Below are 21,376 nucleotides of genomic sequence, written 5' to 3' on the forward strand. Positions count from 1 at the left end.
TCACTCTCTAAATTATTCTGACCTTGGCATTCAGCTGTCAACGAAATAAACCACAGCAATGATTACTAAACTACTGTAGAGACTACAACTACAAAGAAACATCAAATTGTAAACCCTCTGAACGGTCACAACCAAGGGAATGCAAGAGGTAGTTTATTGCCACAGGAAATTGTGTTTTTATCACCAAGTAAGGGAAATGGCGAAAAGACTTGATCTTGTTTTTGGGACAGATTCCCAAGCAATCTCACTTCTTGCATGCCTTGTTGCATTCAGCTATCTATGCAAACACAGATTGACAGGAGTGTTGAAATGTGTTCACACTCTACTTAGCCAAAACGTCGTCCAACAAAAGGGCAGGACCAGAAGATTTTAAACAGGAAGAAACATCAAGTCAGGACAATAGGGCACATTTTCACACACTCTTATTGTGACGCATAAATGGGGGGGGGGGGGGGTTCTGACAACAGATTTGCCCACTGAACTAGCAAACAAAGACATTTAATTTGGGATATTTAGCTTTTATTTGTGGCTATATAAGACTTATATAAACTTACCACAGTGTCTTGGTCATACAGTTCAATAACTATGATTGGAGGGTCGTCACGGAGTTCACCAGCCTCACCGTAGAGTTCAACATTATCAAATACGAGCAACTGATCCCATGTAGGACAGAGAGTCTCACTGAGGACCTGAAATTTACCACATACACATTTCATGGATGATTCATCAACTGGGAGAACCTTTTTCTCTAAAATTCTAAAATAAAATGATATAATATCTTTAGACTTGTTAATGTGTCTATGTAATTACTTTTTCCTCATTTAAAGAGTAATTTGATTATTTAGTTTGACATTTGTGTACAAAGTATAAAAAAAAAAAAAAAAAAAATTGCAGTCCCAAATAATGCTGTCACTACCATTACAGCAAGCATTTTAGAAAACAATATTATAAATAAATGTATTAATATATAATAATATATAATACATTTCTATAAATATAATATTGCTGACCCAATATTTATATATGATGTATATATTTAATTTAACATTTATAAAACATAGTATATAAAATGTATATAAAACATTTTAAGTAGTTAAAGTGCCTCTACTGAAGAGTCACCCACATACACAAAGAGCACCCACAGTATTTGTGCACAGAGAACAGCATTAAATCTCCCAAAACCGGTTCCATCTCATAACCAAAGACTTCAACACACACTCACCTCTGTCACCTGGCTGTGGGTGGAGAAGAAGACCCTTGCAAATGGGTCAGACAGGCCGCTATTGTCAGCAGCAAACAGACTGCGAGCCTGATACATGTGTGCCCTCAGCTGAAACACCTGCTTCACTACAGAAGAGGACACAGAGGGTCGCTTATCACATACTGCACATGTTTTAACATAAATGCAAAGAAACTAACATGTACAAACCATTAGGGCATATATAATCTTACTGTTATAAACTAGGCTGACGGGAGGGACAGCTTGTATGCCTATTTCTTTTGCTGCTTTGTTTTCTTCAAAGCCGCTGGGCAAGCCGCTCAGGAAGTCTTTCCTCTGTTTGTTCAACCCCAGCCACAAATACATCTCTAGTTTAGCCTGAACTGTCCAGCCAGCATGCCCAAAGCCTTTCTTTCCAGGCAGCTATAATGAACACAAACACCCATGCAGAACTTTTACATCAATAATATCCAACCTGATTTAACTACTTCTAAATAACATGTTTATTTGTAGGAAGAAATATGAAATTGGGATATAAAGTGAGAGTTACCCTGAGAAAAACAGCTTTAACTTTCCCACAGTCTTTGCCCATCTCTTCGTCAACAATCGAGAAGAGGATGTCTTTGGAGGGTATGCGGGCGTATGCTATGCGTTTGTTGTTGCTAATCATCCATATGAACACGTCAGGGATGCTGTGCTGGGGCTTAGAGGAAAATAAACAAAAACGGTGAGCCTGAGATGCTGATGGCGTATAGAGAATTAAGGTAATGTGATTCCTTTTACCTCATCTGCCAGGAAACGAAGCCTATGAAGGAAATTCAACACTAGCTTGAGTTTTTCTCGAACTGTGTTTCTCTTCACTTGTGAGCGAATAGTCTTAGCCTGCTGACCCATACTCTCCTGGGAAAAATATAACCATGTAAATTACATTCAACATCCCATCAGCAGTTTTTAATGTCGACGCTGAGACCAAATAGGGTGAGTACCATCTCTCTCATACAGGACTTCAGCCTCTCCCTGTCCAGCTTGGTTCTTCCGGATAGATTCTGATCTTTGTTTGCCAGTGTAACAAAACGGCTTAAATTGAGGAGAATAGGGTGGGAAAAGTCAAAAAGATTGCTGATTTTGCTGTATAGACTTTAACTTTGATTGTTTAGATTCACTTCTAAGTTCTCTCACCTGCAACTTGTGCTAAGTTCTTCTAATACACCCCTAAGTCTGCGTTCTGGATACGCCTTCTCTGTTTTTATGATTTCTTGAACATCATTCAGACCTTCCTCCTGTTTACAAAGAAAGAAATGTACATGCTTAAACAGTATAACAATGCCCGGTTTTACAAAAATAACCCTGATAACTCCTGCTTAGGAGAAGGAGATTGACAGGATTGCAATTTTACATAGGGACATGATGTCCCTTAAATCATAGGGACATCAATTTTACATATGTCACATAGCAATTTTAGGAGGAGCCTGACCAGTTTATCTGCAATCTTGTCCATTATATTGGAGTTGTAGAGCCGTCTCCTCTGGTCCTGCCACCAGCTCTTGATGTAAATGCAGGGTTTCTTTTCAAAGTAAGGCAAGTGGAAGTAATTTCTGTAAATCGAGCGAAATGGACAGTTCAGTTCCAAGACACAAAGCTAAACAACAGCTATAAAAAAGTGTGATTTTGACAAACTGCGTATAAATAAACTGCATTTATAAAAAAAGTGATTTTGAAATACTGCATTTGTTATACTAGTAACAGTGTAAAGGTTTTGCTCAAAACCATAATTTCCAGATGTTTGAAGACTCAATATTTCCTTGACATTTTATCTTTTTCTTTTCCCTAACCTCTGACCTGTCAGTGATAACCGGTTTCATAGGAGGGGTGGACGGCACAGACAATAAATCTCCATCATCCTCTGCCTCTTCATCGCTGGAGTTGTGGATGAGCTCAGACTCCTCTTCCTCACTTTCTCCTCCATCCTCTTTCTTCTTCTTTGCTGATCCAGGCTTGCTCACGCCATCTATCTGGTTACCATAGTTACCTAAGTGAAGAAATGTGTACATGTGGAGCTGTAAATGTTTTATTTTTGATGTGTTGAATTTACTGAAGCATTGGCTGACTAAGTATATTGAAAAGTGAAAGTTTTGAAAGGTATTTTAAATTTAGCTAACCGATAGTGACTTCAAAGCTGATGGGTTTATCTCCAATTTTCCTGTCTATCATTGTGGCTTCCAAGAATGACCCGAAAAGGAAAAACTCCTCCATCTTCCCTGTGGCACTCTGAAACAAAAAAAATTAAGATCTTTAAAGGTCAGGATGCAGACATTGATTTTATATATATAAAAAATAAAATAAAATAAAAAGAGTTTTCTGTGACCTTTTATTTCACAGCTTTGGGCCCTCATCTTTTCTCTCAGACATGTATAAGATTTTCCCAATAGTGATCGCAAGCGTGTGAGCTGCTCAGTGCTGCATTGTAACCCAGCAGGGGTTTCCTCTCAACTAAATCTATGATCTTTGATCAAATAAAACGTTCACTAGCCTCTTATCACCCTCTTATATTCTGCTGTTCCGAGCAGAAAATAATAAATGAATCCACGCCCTTTCTTTTCCTACTGTAGTTACTGAAACTGAATGCTCATACCAAATCTATTTTAAAAGTGAGGGAATCACTTTTATTATAACTACGGCAGTTTAGTAGTTAGTAATAGAAACCAGATTGGTACTTAATTATTGATCCATAGTTAACTAAAAAAATGGTACATAATTCCATCATTCCATCATTCCAGACCTGTATGACTTTCTGTCATTCATAGAATACAAAAGTTTACTTTTAAAAACTTTCCCATATACTAAATGAGAATAAGGACTGAAGTTCCAAAATGACGACAAAGCAGAATTGAAGTGACACAAAAATGGTCCATTTAACTTAAGCACTATATTTTAAGTCTTATAAAGCCAAACAAAAGCTTTGTGTGAGAAACAGACTGAAAGTTATAAATGGAAACTGAAACTAAAAATGAAGTAGTAATGCTCGATTTGTAAATTATTTGTATTTTTGAGTAAAATCTTTTCAAACAATGTTGATCCACTTGTTTTGCTCATTAAATGATTTGCTCATTAAATGGACTTATCTGGTTCCGTAACATCGCAAAGATGGATGCGAAGATTGTCAGGTGAATAGTGATTTTAATTTCAGTGTGTTCTAGCGTTGTCAGTTGTCATGATACCGGAATTTCCAAATTCGATTCGATACCTTGAAAAATATATATATTCGATACCATTTTCCAAACCACGGGGAAAACTGCCATATATACCTCCATAGAGATAATTAGTTATCTCATAATTTTTTTTAATATTTTGGGTAATCTGGTTGCCATAGCTTACGCACAGAAGCTATTGCAGGAGGCTATTTGAATCGATGAACTAAATTTACAAAAAGAGACAAGTAAACACTAAACAGTCAGTAATAAAATAAGAACAAATAAACAAATTGCAAACAATAGCACACATAAATACAATAGAATGAAATAAACATGGCTTTAAGTTTTTTAGGGTCTAACAGTAGTATTCAGGTAAGAAATACTCCAGAAATGACTGTAATCCAGTGTTATTAAACACAGATTAATGCTCACAATTAAAGTTACAAAAGTAATTCAGTCAAAAGCAGCGAGTGATTTTCTTTCTTTTTTTGCTCTTTGATTAACATGACAGACAGCAGCAGGTTTATTAGCCTGCCACATCTGGGGGTTTGTGCACAGCTGTCTGTCAACATGACCATCAAGGGCCATACATTTTATTTATTTATTTATTTGTAGGTGTGACATATTAAGATCTGTCCAGGGATAGCAGATGTAAAATAGCCTTTTGGCTAATTCTTGCACACTATACATGTATTTATGTATTATTAGTGTGGATTGTCCCTGTTAAATAAACCTGAAAATAAATAAAAATAAGCATAAAAACTACAGCACTGACACTCAACGCTGACTGGCTGAATGTATGCTCACTCAAAAGTGCGAGGGACAGAATCACCTTGGGTGGGCTGTGTCCCCATCGTCCCCGCGGCTGCTACGCCCCTGTCTACAGCTTGGATCAATGCACAGGCTTTTAAAGGACCAGGTTAGTCATGCCATGAAGAGCAATTGGGACTATCAGCATCCTATGTTTGCCCCTTCATCAAGTGTGATAACAAATATTGCCCTCCAGTAAAATGCATCTGACAATCAATAATTGCTCCCAGAGGCCACACAAAATCACAGACAGCTGGACTCCCACATCTGCAATGACTTTTTGTTTGAGGATACAAAGCTTGGCCTTGTAATTTCCCAGTGGGCAGTTGATATTTCAAATAATCTGGACTGAGCTGTAATCAATTTGTCTTCAGATATGGTACAAGAGGTTCAGAAGGTTACAGATGCCTGGGACAAGATGGAATTTGAGTTTGTAAACACTGTACAATAGGCCCGCAAAATAACCTATGTGTAATGTCATGGTGGGACAGGTAAGTGTAGAATTATTTAGGATTTAGAGATTTCAGTACTGATCTCAAGTGAAATGGCACAGTGCCTTGACCCAACCTATAAAAAAGGAAATAAGGAACCTCACCTCTGAGATGTTGGACACTGGCTCCATTTGTACCTCAGTAGAGCTTATTATCTCTGTGGAAGAGGTGTCCAGGATCTCCACTGCAATACTAATGAGGAGGCGTGCCCTGAAGGAAACACCCTCCCCCAGCCCTTCGTTCAGGTCCTGGTGCTCATCCATCAGGGTGTAGTTACGGGTAGAACCATACATATTCACCCAAGCTGGGCCCATAGTGGGCAAGAACCCTGTGGAGAGATGGAAGAGCAGTCAATTCTAGTGTTTTTTGTTTTGTTTTTAGAGATCTGTTTATTTACAACCACTGTTTATGGATGTACACACATTTAACTGTTAGTGTTCCATTGGGACAGATAACCGTTACCTTTGTCTCCATCATTTGCAATCTTGCGTAGATCGATGAAATGGGTTCCTATGGCAACATCATTCACCTTGTCTGAATCACGGATCTGAACTTTCAAACGCCTACACAAAGGTGGGAACATCTCAGTGAAGACTATTTGCTCATTCCAGATGGGCTCGTAGCTGCTCTTCTGAACTGACGTTTTACCCTGCATGTGTAAGGTGTCATAAGAAATGAGTATAATTAAAAAAATAACGGTTGCAAAAGGTGAGGAAATGGATCTATTTGTAGAAGGTTAAATATTTATTACCAAAAATAGAACAACCGTTAATATCGTGATGTGAACAGACAAAGAACTTAAAGAAAGGCTGGTGTAACGGATAATCAAACAATGAAAAACCATGGAAACTAACAGAAAACTAGGACACATGACAAACCCACCCCACAAAAAACAAGAGAATCCCTTACAATAGTCATTTCTTCTCAATGTCTAATATATAAAATTGGATGGATAAAAATATTGGTCTCTTACTGAGTGTCTTCAGGACTTTCTTACCTTCTGCCCTGCAAACTGCACTAGGGCATAAGGGTCCACAAGGTCCCTGTTCTCCCCGATAAAAGCTTTCTTCACGTTGGCCAAGATGCTCGTGTTCATTTTAGGTAGTCCCTCAGCTCTATAAATCTTAACATAAAACCGAGCCCACTGTCTCTCTGATGGAACACCCTCCGGCAAGAGAAGATTCCTGTAATACATCATAACGGATATGAGAACCGACCAACGTGACACTCAAATAAATAAATGAATGTATAAATAAATCAAATAAATAAAGCATTAGATGGTGTGGGATGCAGTTTAAACTTTTGTTCATGAACATTTGGGAATCTAAAGTACACTCAAATTTATAAATGAATTAATAAATACATTTATAAATAAATACACGTAGGAATGTTTATGTATGAATATATCTGTTTCTAACCCCTCTATGTCATCCTCATCTGTTTCATTGGCCTTGTGGGGAGTCTTGATATTGTCTCCTTTTCCTACGACTGCAATGTCACACTTAACGTAACCTTTGCAGCCAGCTGTGATGTCATCAGGTTCGGACAGCATTGCCCATTTGTGATGGAACTGATGCTCTGTAATGTACAAGTACCAATTAATAGTCTTTTTCATATCTAATTAGTACATCTCTTACTTATTTCCATGGTTACTGACCAGCTTGTGAGTAAACAGTTCCCACATCTAGTTTGAAGGTGCCTACCAGGGTGCCACTTCGTAGAAGGTTTTTAGAATGTATTACCTTAAATTTAGAACAGAAATCCAACTCACTCAATTTACATCTGTTTTTTCAATGAGTTTTTTTTATTTATAATACATACAATCATCTGCTTGAAGATGTGAAAGATCATGAAAAGAGTATTAATCTACTCACTGATATCTTCAGGATCTTGTCAAACATGACATCTGGAGGCACGTGGAAGTCAAAGACAAAGTACTGTTGAGAGATAGAGAAAAACATTTATATAATGTCTGGATATGAAGTATATAAAGCTAGGTTGTTTATCATATAAACAATGTGGGTGGATTTACATGTTTTTTTTTAAGTATTGATACTGAAAAAGATCATGAAAAAACTACAAGATAGTCTCTTTAGAGGTAGATTCTTGCAGTTCTAATCCGATATACACTCAGTAAACAGACCGCCAAACTGTCTGAAATGACTGAATATTTTGCTCAGATTTTTCAGCAATGTGAATGTAACCTCATTGTAGTAGGGGCAGTTTGTAGACTCCTTCATTGATGTATACTTCTTTTCCTCTCCAATTTCCACACAAACCACAGGGTCCATGTTCAAACCAACCAACTGACGGGCCTCGATTACTGTAACACTGATCTGAAAGACATTTTAATTGGAATATTATCAAAATAAATTGATATAAAAATAATTTATCTGGGGGAGTATAAACAGAGTATAAACCACTCAGTTGGTGTGTGTCAGACGCTGATTAAGACCGATGAAGCTGTGTTTAGGTGGGAGGGGAATGTGTTATGCCAAGGGCTAATTAGTCAAGTTTGCTTTAGGGAATCAAATGACAAATGAGCTACAGTTTTCTATTGAATCACAGAATCATAAAGTAAATATCTGAGGCTGCATATGGACAAATAAAGGCAAACTTAGTCAATAGAAGGAAAATCCTAATACTTTTGTAATTTTAGTTTAAGTTTTTAAGTGACCAGAGCCATCTTATTCAGGTTTACACTGTTAAAATGAACTACCAAATTGCGTTCTTTCTCATTTCTGCAACATTTGTGCTGTCTTTATTATACACTCCAAAGCGACGAGTCGCATTTATTTTAAACAAATAAACTTCTCTCCACAGAAACTTGCTTCCAGAAGAATTCAGAAAATAACAACACTTATTGCTACAGTGATTTATTCTGCAAAGTGCAAACGAGTCCCAGAAGTTAATGTAGGAGAAAAAAGGAAAAGCAACTTCCAGCATAATATGAACAGCTTGAGATAAGGAAATAAAATAAAAAAGGCCTAAAAACACTTACACAGCACACATATATGGATTTCCTGCATTTAAAGGAATTACACAGTGCCAGAACTGAAACGAATTTGCAATTCAACAGCTCAACACAACAGCCACGCAGAGGACAATTAGTAAGCAAACATAAAAGGCTTCTCTGAAAAACTGAAGCTCAAGGCCGATGTTGTTTATTTGGGACGGCTCTGTATATTCAGGGCTTTGAGCAGAATGCACTACTCAAGGATAAATGCCACTGGTTTAACATGTCTGGTTGGCAATTCAAGGCCGTGCAGTTACTGGGAATGTGCTTTTGTCTCTCTTCATACCTGATAATCCACGGGACGCCCTGAACTGGGCTCCATCTTAATGTCAGGTTTTGATCTGAAAAACAAGAAGTGAAGATCAAACTTCATGAAATACATTTGAACTAGGCCTGTCAATTGATTAGTCGATTTAATCGAATTATACATGTTATGTTGAACCAGGTCTCCAATGTGACTATTCAAATTGATCTCAATTAATCACATTATTATTATTATTTTATTTTAAAATAATAATAATTAAAATAACAAATATTTGCCAATTTACATTTTTTTTTTAACAAACTGTCTTGAGACTGTGAATTAATTGTTTTAGTTCTATTTTTTTGTAAAAATCACTCAAAAGAACATTAAAGTGACAGGCCTAATTTAAACTCCATAAACTGTTCTTTCTTTACAGAAGAACTGAACAAGATTTGAAAAAAAAAGAAGCTTTTTAAAAAAAAAGAAATACTGAGGTTTTTCTTCACTGTGACCTTTTCAAAGGATGCAAACAGATAAACTTGTGTTGTGTACTGCTTTAAAAATACACAATGTGCACATCAGATATGTGACCTTTTGTTGGAGACGTTAGTGGTCACTGCAGTAACAGAGGCCAGTGATATTGTATCAGGGTCAAGCCCACCGCCCAGACGCATAGCCTTTCGATCCAGATCTTCTGCATCCAAAATGGCTGGGTCATCTGTGCACAAGAGTACAGCTGAGTTAATACTGCAAGATCTTTCCTATTGATGTCAAATGTAAAATCTCCAGTTTGCTTTGAGCACTAGAGTGACAAAATATAGACACAAATTTGAGCACTAAAATGCAGACACAAATACTCAGTGAGAGACTGTAAAAACCATTTCAGTATGGTTCCGGTTTTCCTCTCTCAACTAACAAATAAATACATTTGCAACTCTCTAATGATCAGTGATATTTACCTCCTTTTTTGTGGTCATCTTTGGAGCTACGTGTCTTGCCCAGTTTCATGGCTGAAAACACTCCTTTTCCTGCCCTACATAAAACAAACATTTCGAAGGGCATGAATGGGGAAAAAAGGTCACAATATGTGCACTGTGATTAGTTTTAAAATCACCACTACCTCTGATCCTCTCAAACACTGAGTAATTTATACCAGTTTAAACTAAGAAATATGATTATGTTACATAGATACTGTATAAAAAGCAGTCACATTCCACAACTCAATAAAATAAATAATGAACACAAAGCTTACACATACTGTAGTAAACAGTGGATAGAAATTAAAATATCCAAATATTTTCCATATACAAATGTTTGCTCTAGAGGTGAAGCTTTATCTTGTATTTACACATAAAAAAAAAACTGTTTATTCTCTTATAGAAAGTGCTGGAGTGCAATCAAATAATCACTGCTGGAGCACGATAAGTTTTCCCATGATGGAAAATTTCTGTGATATTTATCACTCAGACGAGACACTCGTTTCAACAGCGAGACCCCTCTCACAATAGCCCCAGTGGTGTCCAATAACTCTGCACTGATATTATGGTGATTAGATATCAGTTCTACAAAGGCCTGATGATGTCACAGGCCGGCTGGACAAATAATGGTCCTTAATTATTCAACAAGATGGACACAATTCTCCAATTAGCTGTGATCTGTGGATATAGATACTTTCTCAAGACAAGATGAAAGAAATCCCGATCGTTTTGTTCCTTTATTTCCTTTGAGCAATTTAAACAGAGTGAAAATGTATCAGGATCACAGTGAATTCTCCATTATTTGGATGAATTACGTAAATCACCAAATAATAAGACATCATCACAAATCAGGACTGATTATGGAAATGCAGTTACTTATTTCAACATTTCAAGCATTATTCTAGTCTCTATTTGCATCTCAGTCTTGGTGGAAGCATATCCTCTGTAATCTGTTTTGTTGAATCTTTGTCGTCATCTCAAAGTGACACTATAGAAAAAGTCTTTAGAGCTTGCAAGTTTTTATCCATTAGTAGAAATTATTAAAGATATATTTTTTTCTAGAAGTCAAGCCATTTACTTTTTAAAGGTGGACTATTCATAAGTCAAACACCCCTCTAAAATACATACTGAGCCAAACATGAAGTTATATCAAACAAAAGAGTATATCTTTTCTATATCAAAATATAGAAATGACATAAGGTATTTATCAGGCATGTGCTTAGGGTGCAACGGGTCACTTATTGCATGACTGAATATATATAATAAAACGCAAAATTAAGTTTTCAAACGTTTTTCTTATTAACAGAACTCACAGATTAAGCAGGTTTACTTTAACAAGTCTATGAACTGCAAAACAGAAGGAACTAGTTTACATTAACATTGTTATGAACTCCCCAACAAAAACCACATATACAGGATACTCACCAAACGCTGACAACCCCCAATAGAGTGTACTGAGCCAAGTGGGGTAAAAAAAGAGAGATATTCCTGACTAGAGTGTGTACTACATGTCCATTTTTAGTGGCTAGTCCAGATCAAAGCAAAACATTTAAAATAAACACGCAGGCAAAGAGACACTTCTCAAACTAAATGGGCGTTCACAATAAGGGAGAACTTGAGATGAAGACCAGGTATGAGTGAAAAAGTAACAGGAGAGTATGTGACCTCACACACACACATAGATACACACTCACACGACAACACTCACTCACTCACTCACTGACTGACACTCACTCTCTTACAGATGTGACCGATACAATTACTTATATTAGATAAAGTAAATTGATGTTCTATAAATCTATATACACTACTGTTCAAAAAATATAGGGCCAGTTAGTTTTTTTGAAGAAATGAATACATTTATTCAGAAAGGATGCCTTAAATTGATCGATACTTAAAGTGATCATGTCAGATATAATGTATATAAACAAGTCATATATATACATAATACAAACTATGCAATCTTTGTTTACTATTCTATAATATAGATCAATATTTTCCATTTTCCCCATTCTGTAAGTATGATTCATTTTACCAATTATAAATGTGCTGTATTAACTGTCTTGATCAGATGTACAAATGAACAGTAACTGGACATAATAGTTTCTTAACCTAAACAATGTCATCTTGGGGTCACAAAAAAAAAAAAAAAAAAAAAAAAACATAGAACTCTCCAGACTATTCTTGGGCTTTCATTTAGATTATGATTAGTTTGGACAAAATCGAGAAGAAAAGGCTGGATTGTATCTAGACATGATAAGGTAACCTAAGACTAATTAAATGATTTTTAGAGCGTGATGAGACCAGCTCTGTTTAATCTAAGGCTTCACTTCAGCAGTCAAGGAGAAACAGGCAACCCACAGCACAATCCACAGCACAAACAACAGCGGTTCTCCAGGTCTTTGGGACTTGTTGGAGTTAATTCTGTCTCACATGCAATATTCTTACCGAAGGTCTAGCAGTACTTCCTCTATGTAGGGCAGACTTTCAGCACTAACTGTTTAGTCAAGAAAGGATGGTCAGGAAACCATCAGTCTGACAGACAGCATTGCTACAGAGAACAAAGCCAGAGTCTCAGATTGCGCTTTGAGATGCACACAATGGAGTCACTATTGTGAATGCCTAGAAGGACATTTGTGAACACTGTCAGTCTTTAAGGTACTTGAGACAAATAAATAACATTTGTTTAATTCCATCATTAAATGCCAAATTCTGCACTTTCATGTAGTTTTCATATGGTCAGTTCAGTCTATACTGTACATCGAGTGTCCCTTAAGAAGTTCAACCTTTACAAAACGACAAACCCACTTTGATAAAGACTGTAATCCCCCTTCCCCCTGTTTACTGAAGAGTGACCTTTACATATTATTTAGTGTGTAGGGGTGAGCTCAGGTGACATTTTATATTTTAAGAGTCAAGATGCTAAACTGGGACGCACAAAAAGTCACTGATCACAAATCAATTATTTTTAAACCCTGTTTAACAATTATGACCTGTACCATAATGCAAGCAATGCAACAACTGTCAACACAATATAAAAGAAGGGAACATGACATCTAGGAGAGAGATGAGGAAAGGAACTTCATTTGTATTCACTGGCATTTAGACATGATGGAATATGAGCACAAATTGAGCTGATACAGCCCACCCTTGACAGGGCATAGCGGGAAGGGTTTGTCACTGATTTTGGCGGCTTCTTGTTGGCCAGTGAAGACCAGTAAGTAAGGATCATGCCATTGTTGTTAAGGACACTGTGGTGTCTTTCCCTATGCAGCTACCTGCTGTCCCAGGCAGGAGGCAGATTCTGCTCCCTCAGCTGGAACTGTGGTCTCTAGGGGCCTACCTGTTGAAAAGGAGAATCTGATTGTAGCTACAATACAAAGCTAGCATTTTGAAGTGCGTTGCATTGAAGTAGGAAGTTCATTGGACAACCGTTTCGACTTGTCATGAGGGCATTAATGGTGCTGCGCACCTGCTTGCCTTTCAGTTCCTTAAAGATCCGGGTATATTTAATTTTCCACGTTACACTGGAGAGCGCGAGCCTTTCAAACTATGGTCCTTTGGCTGTGAGCATGGAAAGACAAAGTGCGCACACGCCAAACATCTAGCGGATTTGGTTTTCAAGTGTTCAAGTCACTCGCACACGCGCTTTTGTACGAGCACCAGCCATGCTGTCACAAAAATTGGGCTGCACGTGGATGTTGTGAGTGGACCATTCGCGGACCATCCTGTTGACAAAAAAATCCATGCTCACCGCAGGGGTATTTTAACCAGTGGACATCGCTCCTTTGAAAAAGGAATTGGGGTATGTGGCGGCGCTGGTCCCTTACGTTTAATTCAGCGAATTTGTGGGGCATAAATATATGTTCCATAGTCATGTGTTGTACCGAGTGAACCGACTGAATAGGAACGTTGAGTTATGCATATAACTACTGTTCCTAGAAGGAGGGAAACAAGGAACAACACTTCTGAGCCCTGCATAGTCAGAGGCTTGGTGAAGAGCAGGACTGAACAAAGGGAATGACGCATGCGACTGCATTTATATGTTGTGTGCAGGTAAACCCGCCCACGTCGTCATGTGTCATTATCCTTTCAGGCGTGAATAAAGGTGTCTTCAGCAAATGGCACAAGAGCGCAATATCCCAGTCAAGGTTCAAGGTTCAAGGTTCAAGGGTCTTTTATTGTCATTCCATACACATTTTTACATGAAGGAACTAAACTAAGTACTAAGGTCCCGGTCAAAACACAAGATAAACACATTATATCCAATAAAAACATTAGAAACTAGGGTGTAGTATGTCTAAGCAGCTTCGTCAATAAATAATAATAACATAGCAATAAAAAAATAGAATGGACAATGCGAGAATAAAAAAAGTGCAATAATTCGTAATAAATAAAATGACATAAAATGTCTAAATAATCAAAACAAAACAAAAAAAACATCGAAACTATACTCATGCACATATCTATATTATTGCACGTAGAGTAGAAGAGCAAGAATTTGTCAGTCGAACAGCCCCTGGAAAAAAACTTTTCCTGAGCCTAGTTGTTCTTGCCCGGATGCCTTCTTCCTGAGGGAAGCTGAGCAAACAGTCCATAGGCAGGGTGGGATGAGTCCTTAATAATACTGTAAATATCCTCAATTGTTGTAAAACTGCAGCCAGTAATCCACTGTGCCGATTTCACCACACGCTGTGGAAGAACAGTCATGTGCTGTACCTTGTTTCCCTCCTTCTGGGAACAGTAGTTATATGCTCAATGTTAAGTCTTTATGAGTGAGTCATTGAATCATTCATTCAAACCAATTTAAAAATAAACAAATAATTCATTCAAATTAATTTAATATTTTTCAAATAGACGGCAGCGATTAACATTTTGTCAGGACCTCTACATTTTATTTTGTTTAGTTGTCTATTCAAAAATTGTGATCTCATTTTAAACAAACAAAAATTATTGTCAATTCATCCAGAATCGTGCAGCTCTAAGCGCACATTAAATATATTAAAATCCTCAAATATATATGTATAGAAATGGCATCTCCAAGACTACAAAAAAAAAACCTAAAGCAAGATTTAACATATATTACCGTTCAAAAGTCTGGGGTCGGTACAAATTTTGTTCTGTTTTTGAAAGTGTCTTAAACTCGCTAAGGCTGCATCAACATTAAAGTAAAAACAGTCATATGAAAAACAGTGAAATGAAACATTATCACAATTTAAAATAACTGTTGTCTATTTTAATGTAAATTTAACTTATTCCTATGTATATGGTAACACTGAATTTCCAGCATCATTACTCCAGTCTTCAGTGTCACATGATCCTTCAGAAATCATTCTGATTTGATGCTCAAGAAACATTTCTTATTATTATCAAAGTTGAAAACGGTTGTGCTGCTTAATATACCATGATAAGTTTGTTTCAGGATTTTTGATGAATATAAAGTTTAAAAGAACAACATTTATTTTAAATAGAAATAATTTGTAACATTATAAATATCTTTACTGTCACTTTTGATTAATTTAAAGCATCCTTGCTGAAAAAAACAGCAATTTCTTCCCCCAAAAAAGTCCACCATGTGTCCGTATGTGTTAGCCTAGAAATCTAGACGCACCCTAGCGGCAGCAAAAATCATTTCGCTGCCAGTGTGGTCTAGCAACTCTCCATAGACGTTTTCATGTATGTATCGCTGCAGCCCGGAGACCTGCAGGTGGGAGGAGCTTACGCCGCAAGTGGGAGGAGCTTATGCCGCAAGTAGGAGGGATTTCACAAATGTGCAAGTAGGAGGAGTTTACGCCGCAAGTGGGAGGAGCTTATGCGGAAATCCCCAAGCTGTCATTGCCGAGGACGGCGGTGAATGAGAATGGCAGGAAGTAGCGACAGTAATGAAAATAAACGATCAAATATTACGTTCCTCATCATGGTCTGATTTCTTACAGCTTTGTTATTATTGTGTGTGTCCAATACCACTCACTGTCAATGATGAAGTCACGTCTTTACACCTTTTTACCATACTTAAAGTGATGGTGTTTTAAATTCATCAGGCTGTAGGCCTTATTTCAAGCATATTTCTGAATATTAGCTACAAATTCTACAGTATCAAGTAAATTTACATTAAAATGTGATGCAATTGGACTCAGTGAAGTGAATGTGTAAATACATGAAAAACATTTCGCTAATGTAAAAAAAAAAAAAAAGGTTACCATCCATCTTTACTGCATAATAAAAAAAAAAAAACAGAATAATGTTGTTCTGAACGTTTTACACATGTATTACATTTAAATCTCAGGGTGGATAAATTATTTTTTTCAATGAATAAAATCATGTACAAGTCACTCAGAATTGATTGCAAAAGTGTTTATTTTATTTTATTATTTTTAGTTTTTTCTTTTGTTATTTGTAAGTACACTATATCAGCTCATTAGAACTGATCTGCATGCAGTGAAAACTGCAAAATCCAGGGTGGAAGGTTTCTGAATAAATGCCCTTGAGCTCGCCTTGCTTTCCCTTCCCAGCATAACCTGGTGGATACACAAGAAGCACAATAAGAACTATAGGGTTTATAGTTGACATTGAACATTTACGAATAATTTATCAGCTCTGTAGCTCCATGCCATGCAAGTGAATGGTGTCCAGAACTTTTTAACTCCAAGGGATGACATAAGTAAATTAGATTTTTAGTTTTCCTTTAGACTAACAACTAGTTTATTCATCACCAATTTACACAAAACGTACCAGGTATGCAGCATTTGTACTCAAACCCACACTCCAAACAAGTGGAGATTGAGTACATTCTCCAGAAGAGCTGTTTGTAGTGAGATGACTTATTTTTCCAGCATGCAACACCTGAGCTGAAAAAAATGAACATAACATTTAACATTATCAATGATGTTCTTGTTATGCGTTTTATTTTTTAATGTCAATATTTACATTCTAGCCATAAGAAGTGTGCCTGATTCTTGAAATTGTCATCCCCAACTATGTCCCTGAACCTTGAGCAAGCCAATGACAGGGGCATGTAGGCAGCATCTCCTTCTTGAAGAACAACTTCAAGTAGTATGGTCTTCAAGTAGACCATTAATCTAATTAATGGTCCAATATAATTTTTTTTTAAAAACGTATTCACCAATGAATACAACAACATTTCAAAATCTTGCCAACCCCTAATAGTATTAAGAACAGATATTAAATGAGTTTGATAGAGCAAGTAGTGTTTACACCTGCTGATTTTCATCATCACTGAAACACTTTGCTACTCCTTTTCACTCAAAGGGTCTGCAGAATATATTTTTACTGAAAGTAAAAGTAGTGTTATGAGCGAGTCACTAAATCATTCCGTTCCATGACTTCCCAAAACAGTTTACAGAGTGAACAAGATTTCTTCACTTCTTTAAGGGATTCTTAAAAACACTTCGTGTTAAAAGTACAGCTAATTTTTTTCACACTTACTCTAAAAAGAAATTTTCAAGCAAGATGGCACACCACCATTTTCTTATGTTCTTCATGTTTAGCTGTGTACATAAAGTAATGAATTAGTATAATTTTCAATTATATTAAAATGCATGTAGCTACAAAAAAATTAATACTTACTTCAGTGAAGTCAAACTTCTGTCCCAGAACAACATACAGTGCATACTATAATATGCAAAGAAACACAAAAAAAGTTAAATGGGTAACAGCAATTGATTACGATTGGATACGATCTCCTATTCATAGTGAATATAACAATAATATTTTGGTCAACTTACACCCATGTACTACCACTCAAGATAAATGGGACTGAAGGTGGCCTGTTGCCTGGAAGTTCTCATCAAATTTTATATTGTCCTTAGGACAAAGCGGACAGTGAAACTGTGTGTGCCTCTGGTGCCACTGGTATGCCTCAAGAGTGTCCTGCACATCTTTCACTGATAAGTGAACCTAAAACACAATAAGATGCGTTTCACATTTTATTCACTGATTGATATGAGTAATACATTTTATAAAATAATTATGATATTAAAACAAATGTTTCAATTACATTACATTACATTGTGGATTACAGAGAAAAAAGCATAACTACAATGATAACAAGTTTTAAAAGAATTGCATGCATTGTACAATTAAGTTAGGAGTTGTATTCTAATATCAAATCCATTTACAAAACGTTTAAGACATTTACAATTTGAAAATCAATGCAGTCCTAAAACGTACAAAAATTACACTGCCACAATACCTTATTATGGTCTTCAGAATCCATAATCTGGAGAGCAAATTGTAGAAATCATGCACGTTACAGATTTTGTAATTTGTGTGCTACTATAAAAACTACAGAAATTTATTTGGATACACTTTACCCTTATTCTTTTTTAAAACATCAAGACTAAACAGTGTACAAACGCCATAATGAAATGGTCTTTTTCAGAACTTATAATGCTTTTTTACAAAACTAAAAACTGTACAACAAGCTTACCCCTTCATCTCAACGGCACGCTGACATGTGAACGCTGACATTTTCTTCTTTGTTTTCTAATGGATCGCAACAAAACTTACACATTACCGCCACCAACTGTGGAGCATAAACCAATAGCTACTACAACACACAGGTGATACTAAATAAACCAATCAAAATCCTCTGGAAGTTTGTACAGCCCACTTGCGGCTAAAGCTCCACCTACTTGCTGCTAACCCACCCATTTGCAGCTGGCTCCGACCTCCGTTTATACCCTACTCGACGTTTTAGCTGGAAAAACCAAAAACTGGTCAGGCCAATCACATCGTGTATAGAGTTGGTGGGTGGGCTTAACACAATGACGGCAGAGTTGCGACGGTCAGAGCAAGCTCGGACATATTCGGTTTGAAGTCATTCATCCTCGGATGCGGCGCCGCGCGCGCTGTTACAAAAAAGCTGTGGCGAAACGATCAACAGACATTTAATGGCGTAGACATACACGCAAAAGATTTCGGCGTGGACATACACGCGGATAGCTCAAAATGCGTATAGATAACACGCCACTTGAATTGAAAGTGGCGTGTATGTTTACGCAAAGTCATGATGTCATGTTGCGAGTATAAAGGCTTTATTTACTCCGTGTCAGCGCGCGCTCTGATCGGTAAAGGACCTCCGAATCATCTCCAGCACTCCGAAGCACCACGCACTACTCCGCCTCCGTTTCCCTCGTAAGCTGATATTAGTATTTAAACATTCTCTATGATATTATTATTTTAATGACAAAAAATGTTTTAATGACTCTTTCTCTCTCTCACACACACACACACACACACACAAACACACACACACACATACTGTCTCTTTCTCTCTCACACATAGGCTAGTTATAAACTCTTTAGACTTTAATGATTAGTGTTTTATTTTTAAATGTTGTGGGTCGTGTAAAAAACAAACAAAATCCCTTATTTTGGGGATGGATTCCTGGAAATCTCCCTTATTTTCAATGTTGACAGCTATGGACTGGATACGGTAAAAGTTTAATATATCAACTTGCTCCGCTGACTACGTCCCCTTCTTCGTTGCTCTGATTGGTTGTAGGTAGCGCTATCCAATTGCGTGCTGAGAGAATTTGAAAGACAACCGTTTATCCCGCCCATCAGATTGAGCCCTGTCAATGATGAGTTCCCAGACCTAACATCTTGATGTAGGTCTGGTATGCCAGGCTACGTATGTGTGTGATCATGCAGCTAAAATAGAGAAAATCATTTGTGTCAATGAAAAGTATCTGTGTATATCACTGGCCATTTCTCAACCATGACATGGAATAAATACACAGCAATACATTTAAACAGAGATAAATGGGATGTATTGAAAAGCATAAAGCAGCACAATGAATTATATCACTCAAGCGCTTAGAAGATCTATTGGTGTCTGATGTGAGTTTCTCTGGTGACAAAAACTGAGCTAAAGGAACTCAATGCCTGTTCTTTATTTCAAATCACTGATCAGAACAAAGTTGTGGTGTAACGTACAGTAACATTGACAATACTTTCCCCACAAAGGTTCACTCCAAAATCCTAAATATAACACATTTTAAACAATTAGACAGTTTAAACCTTATTCCAGAGACATTAATACACTAAAGTGCTTGGTTTAATCAGTCTCATTTGAAATTGTATTGCAATTTTTTTCTGTTGACATCAATGCATAAATGAATAAGAAGCACAATTCTGTTTCATCAATGTCACACTCTATTAAAGTAATGAATTATTGAATAACGAGCACATTTGAGCTTTTGTGCCCTAGTTTTTTAAAGTGTGTGGGGGGTTCAAAGTGACAGTTTTATGCAAGTAGGAGACAAGAACAAAAGAATGGGGCAATGGAGGCTGAACATTAGACTGCAACGTAGACAGCAAACTGAACCACTAGAGTAATGCAGCAGCTCTAAGTGATAAACCTCCCTGTGAAAATCCCTTTGTTCTGTAAAGTTTCATTTGGCTGCAAGCTTTCGCCCATCATTGGCCTGAGCTCAGGAGAATAATGGTTTCGCTCATGATTAAGGTTACCTTACCAACTATAGCCTTGTTTATACTCGACGCGTCCGCAAGAGCGCGAGTCTCCGCTGACTGCGCGCGGACCTCTCCAAACGGACGAGGCGTTTATACTCGACGCGCTCGCCGTTGTGCTATTCTGTGAAACGACAGGGGGCGACTCGGAGTAATTCTCTTCTAAACCACCAGGAATCAGCAGTGAAGAAGTAGTTTGCCGTTTATTAGTAGGCTAGTTTATTAATTGCTGATTCATATAAAAATAGTATTAAATGCAGTAGGTTTATTGTACTTTCACTGCATGTAAACTAAACAACTGAAGCCTTATTGAAGAGTGTTTAAACCTTAATTTCATCAGCAGGGCTTACTTCTGCTATTGTAGGCTAATTTTCTAAATGTAAGCAGTTACTTTAGACAAGTGCAAACTGGGTGCTTAATGCAAATGTATTCCTATTCACAAAATGAGAGGCTTTTATGGTCGCCCATCAATACAAATGTCTCTGTATATAGAAGGACCATAAACATGCTGATACAGACGTACCAGTTCGGCCAGATTCGGCTCGAAGTCGTTCATCTTCGGATGCGGCGCCGCGCGCGATGTTACAAAAAGTGCCGTGCACACCGCCAGGCGAAATGGGATCTTGCGCACCCAACGCGCACGACCGCCCACACCGCAATGACGTCATTTTTGCCGCGCGCACCTTCGCGCTCTTGCGGACGCGTCGAGTATAAACAAGGCTTATGACAATGAATCAATGAATCTGATCAGAACTGGTAATTCTGACAGCTAAAACCAGTCTGTGAATAGATGGATTAAACTAGTTTAGCTGGTCTATAAGATGGCATTAGTTTTAGCTATTCAGCCGGCTGGTCTCCCACTTTGTCCAGCTAAAAATTTACAAAGAAAAAAAAAAAGAGACAAGCATTAATAACTGGGTCAGACTGGGTAAGT

General features: G+C 37.2%; 1 protein-coding gene across 10 annotated transcripts in view; it reads right to left on the bottom strand.

Moving 5' to 3' along the window:
• Positions 1-21,376, bottom strand: part of otofa (otoferlin a) — a 66,765-nt gene that overhangs the window by 15,979 nt on the left and 29,410 nt on the right. For all 10 annotated transcript variants that reach the window (XM_056240044.1, XM_056240043.1, XM_056240052.1 and 7 more), the window contains exons 6-25: positions 9,931-10,004; positions 9,563-9,689; positions 9,014-9,068; positions 7,916-8,047; positions 7,586-7,648; positions 7,369-7,453; positions 7,130-7,289; positions 6,709-6,895; positions 6,174-6,360; positions 5,816-6,039; positions 3,379-3,487; positions 3,059-3,248; positions 2,694-2,814; positions 2,399-2,499; positions 2,206-2,296; positions 2,003-2,119; positions 1,770-1,922; positions 1,453-1,642; positions 1,223-1,347; positions 555-689 (exon numbers count right to left, since the gene is read on the bottom strand). In XM_056240044.1, the coding sequence (XP_056096019.1) occupies positions 555-689; positions 1,223-1,347; positions 1,453-1,642; positions 1,770-1,922; positions 2,003-2,119; positions 2,206-2,296; positions 2,399-2,499; positions 2,694-2,814; positions 3,059-3,248; positions 3,379-3,487; positions 5,816-6,039; positions 6,174-6,360; positions 6,709-6,895; positions 7,130-7,289; positions 7,369-7,453; positions 7,586-7,648; positions 7,916-8,047; positions 9,014-9,068; positions 9,563-9,689; positions 9,931-10,004 (2,626 nt within the window). The remainder of the gene's footprint in view (positions 1-554; positions 690-1,222; positions 1,348-1,452; positions 1,643-1,769; positions 1,923-2,002; positions 2,120-2,205; positions 2,297-2,398; positions 2,500-2,693; positions 2,815-3,058; positions 3,249-3,378; positions 3,488-5,815; positions 6,040-6,173; positions 6,361-6,708; positions 6,896-7,129; positions 7,290-7,368; positions 7,454-7,585; positions 7,649-7,915; positions 8,048-9,013; positions 9,069-9,562; positions 9,690-9,930; positions 10,005-21,376) is intronic.

Source organism: Rhinichthys klamathensis, unplaced genomic scaffold (genome assembly GCF_029890125.1).
Source record: "Rhinichthys klamathensis goyatoka isolate OS25496 unplaced genomic scaffold, OSU_Roscu_1.1 h1tg000579l_1, whole genome shotgun sequence".
NCBI lineage: Eukaryota > Metazoa > Chordata > Actinopteri > Cypriniformes > Leuciscidae > Rhinichthys > Rhinichthys klamathensis.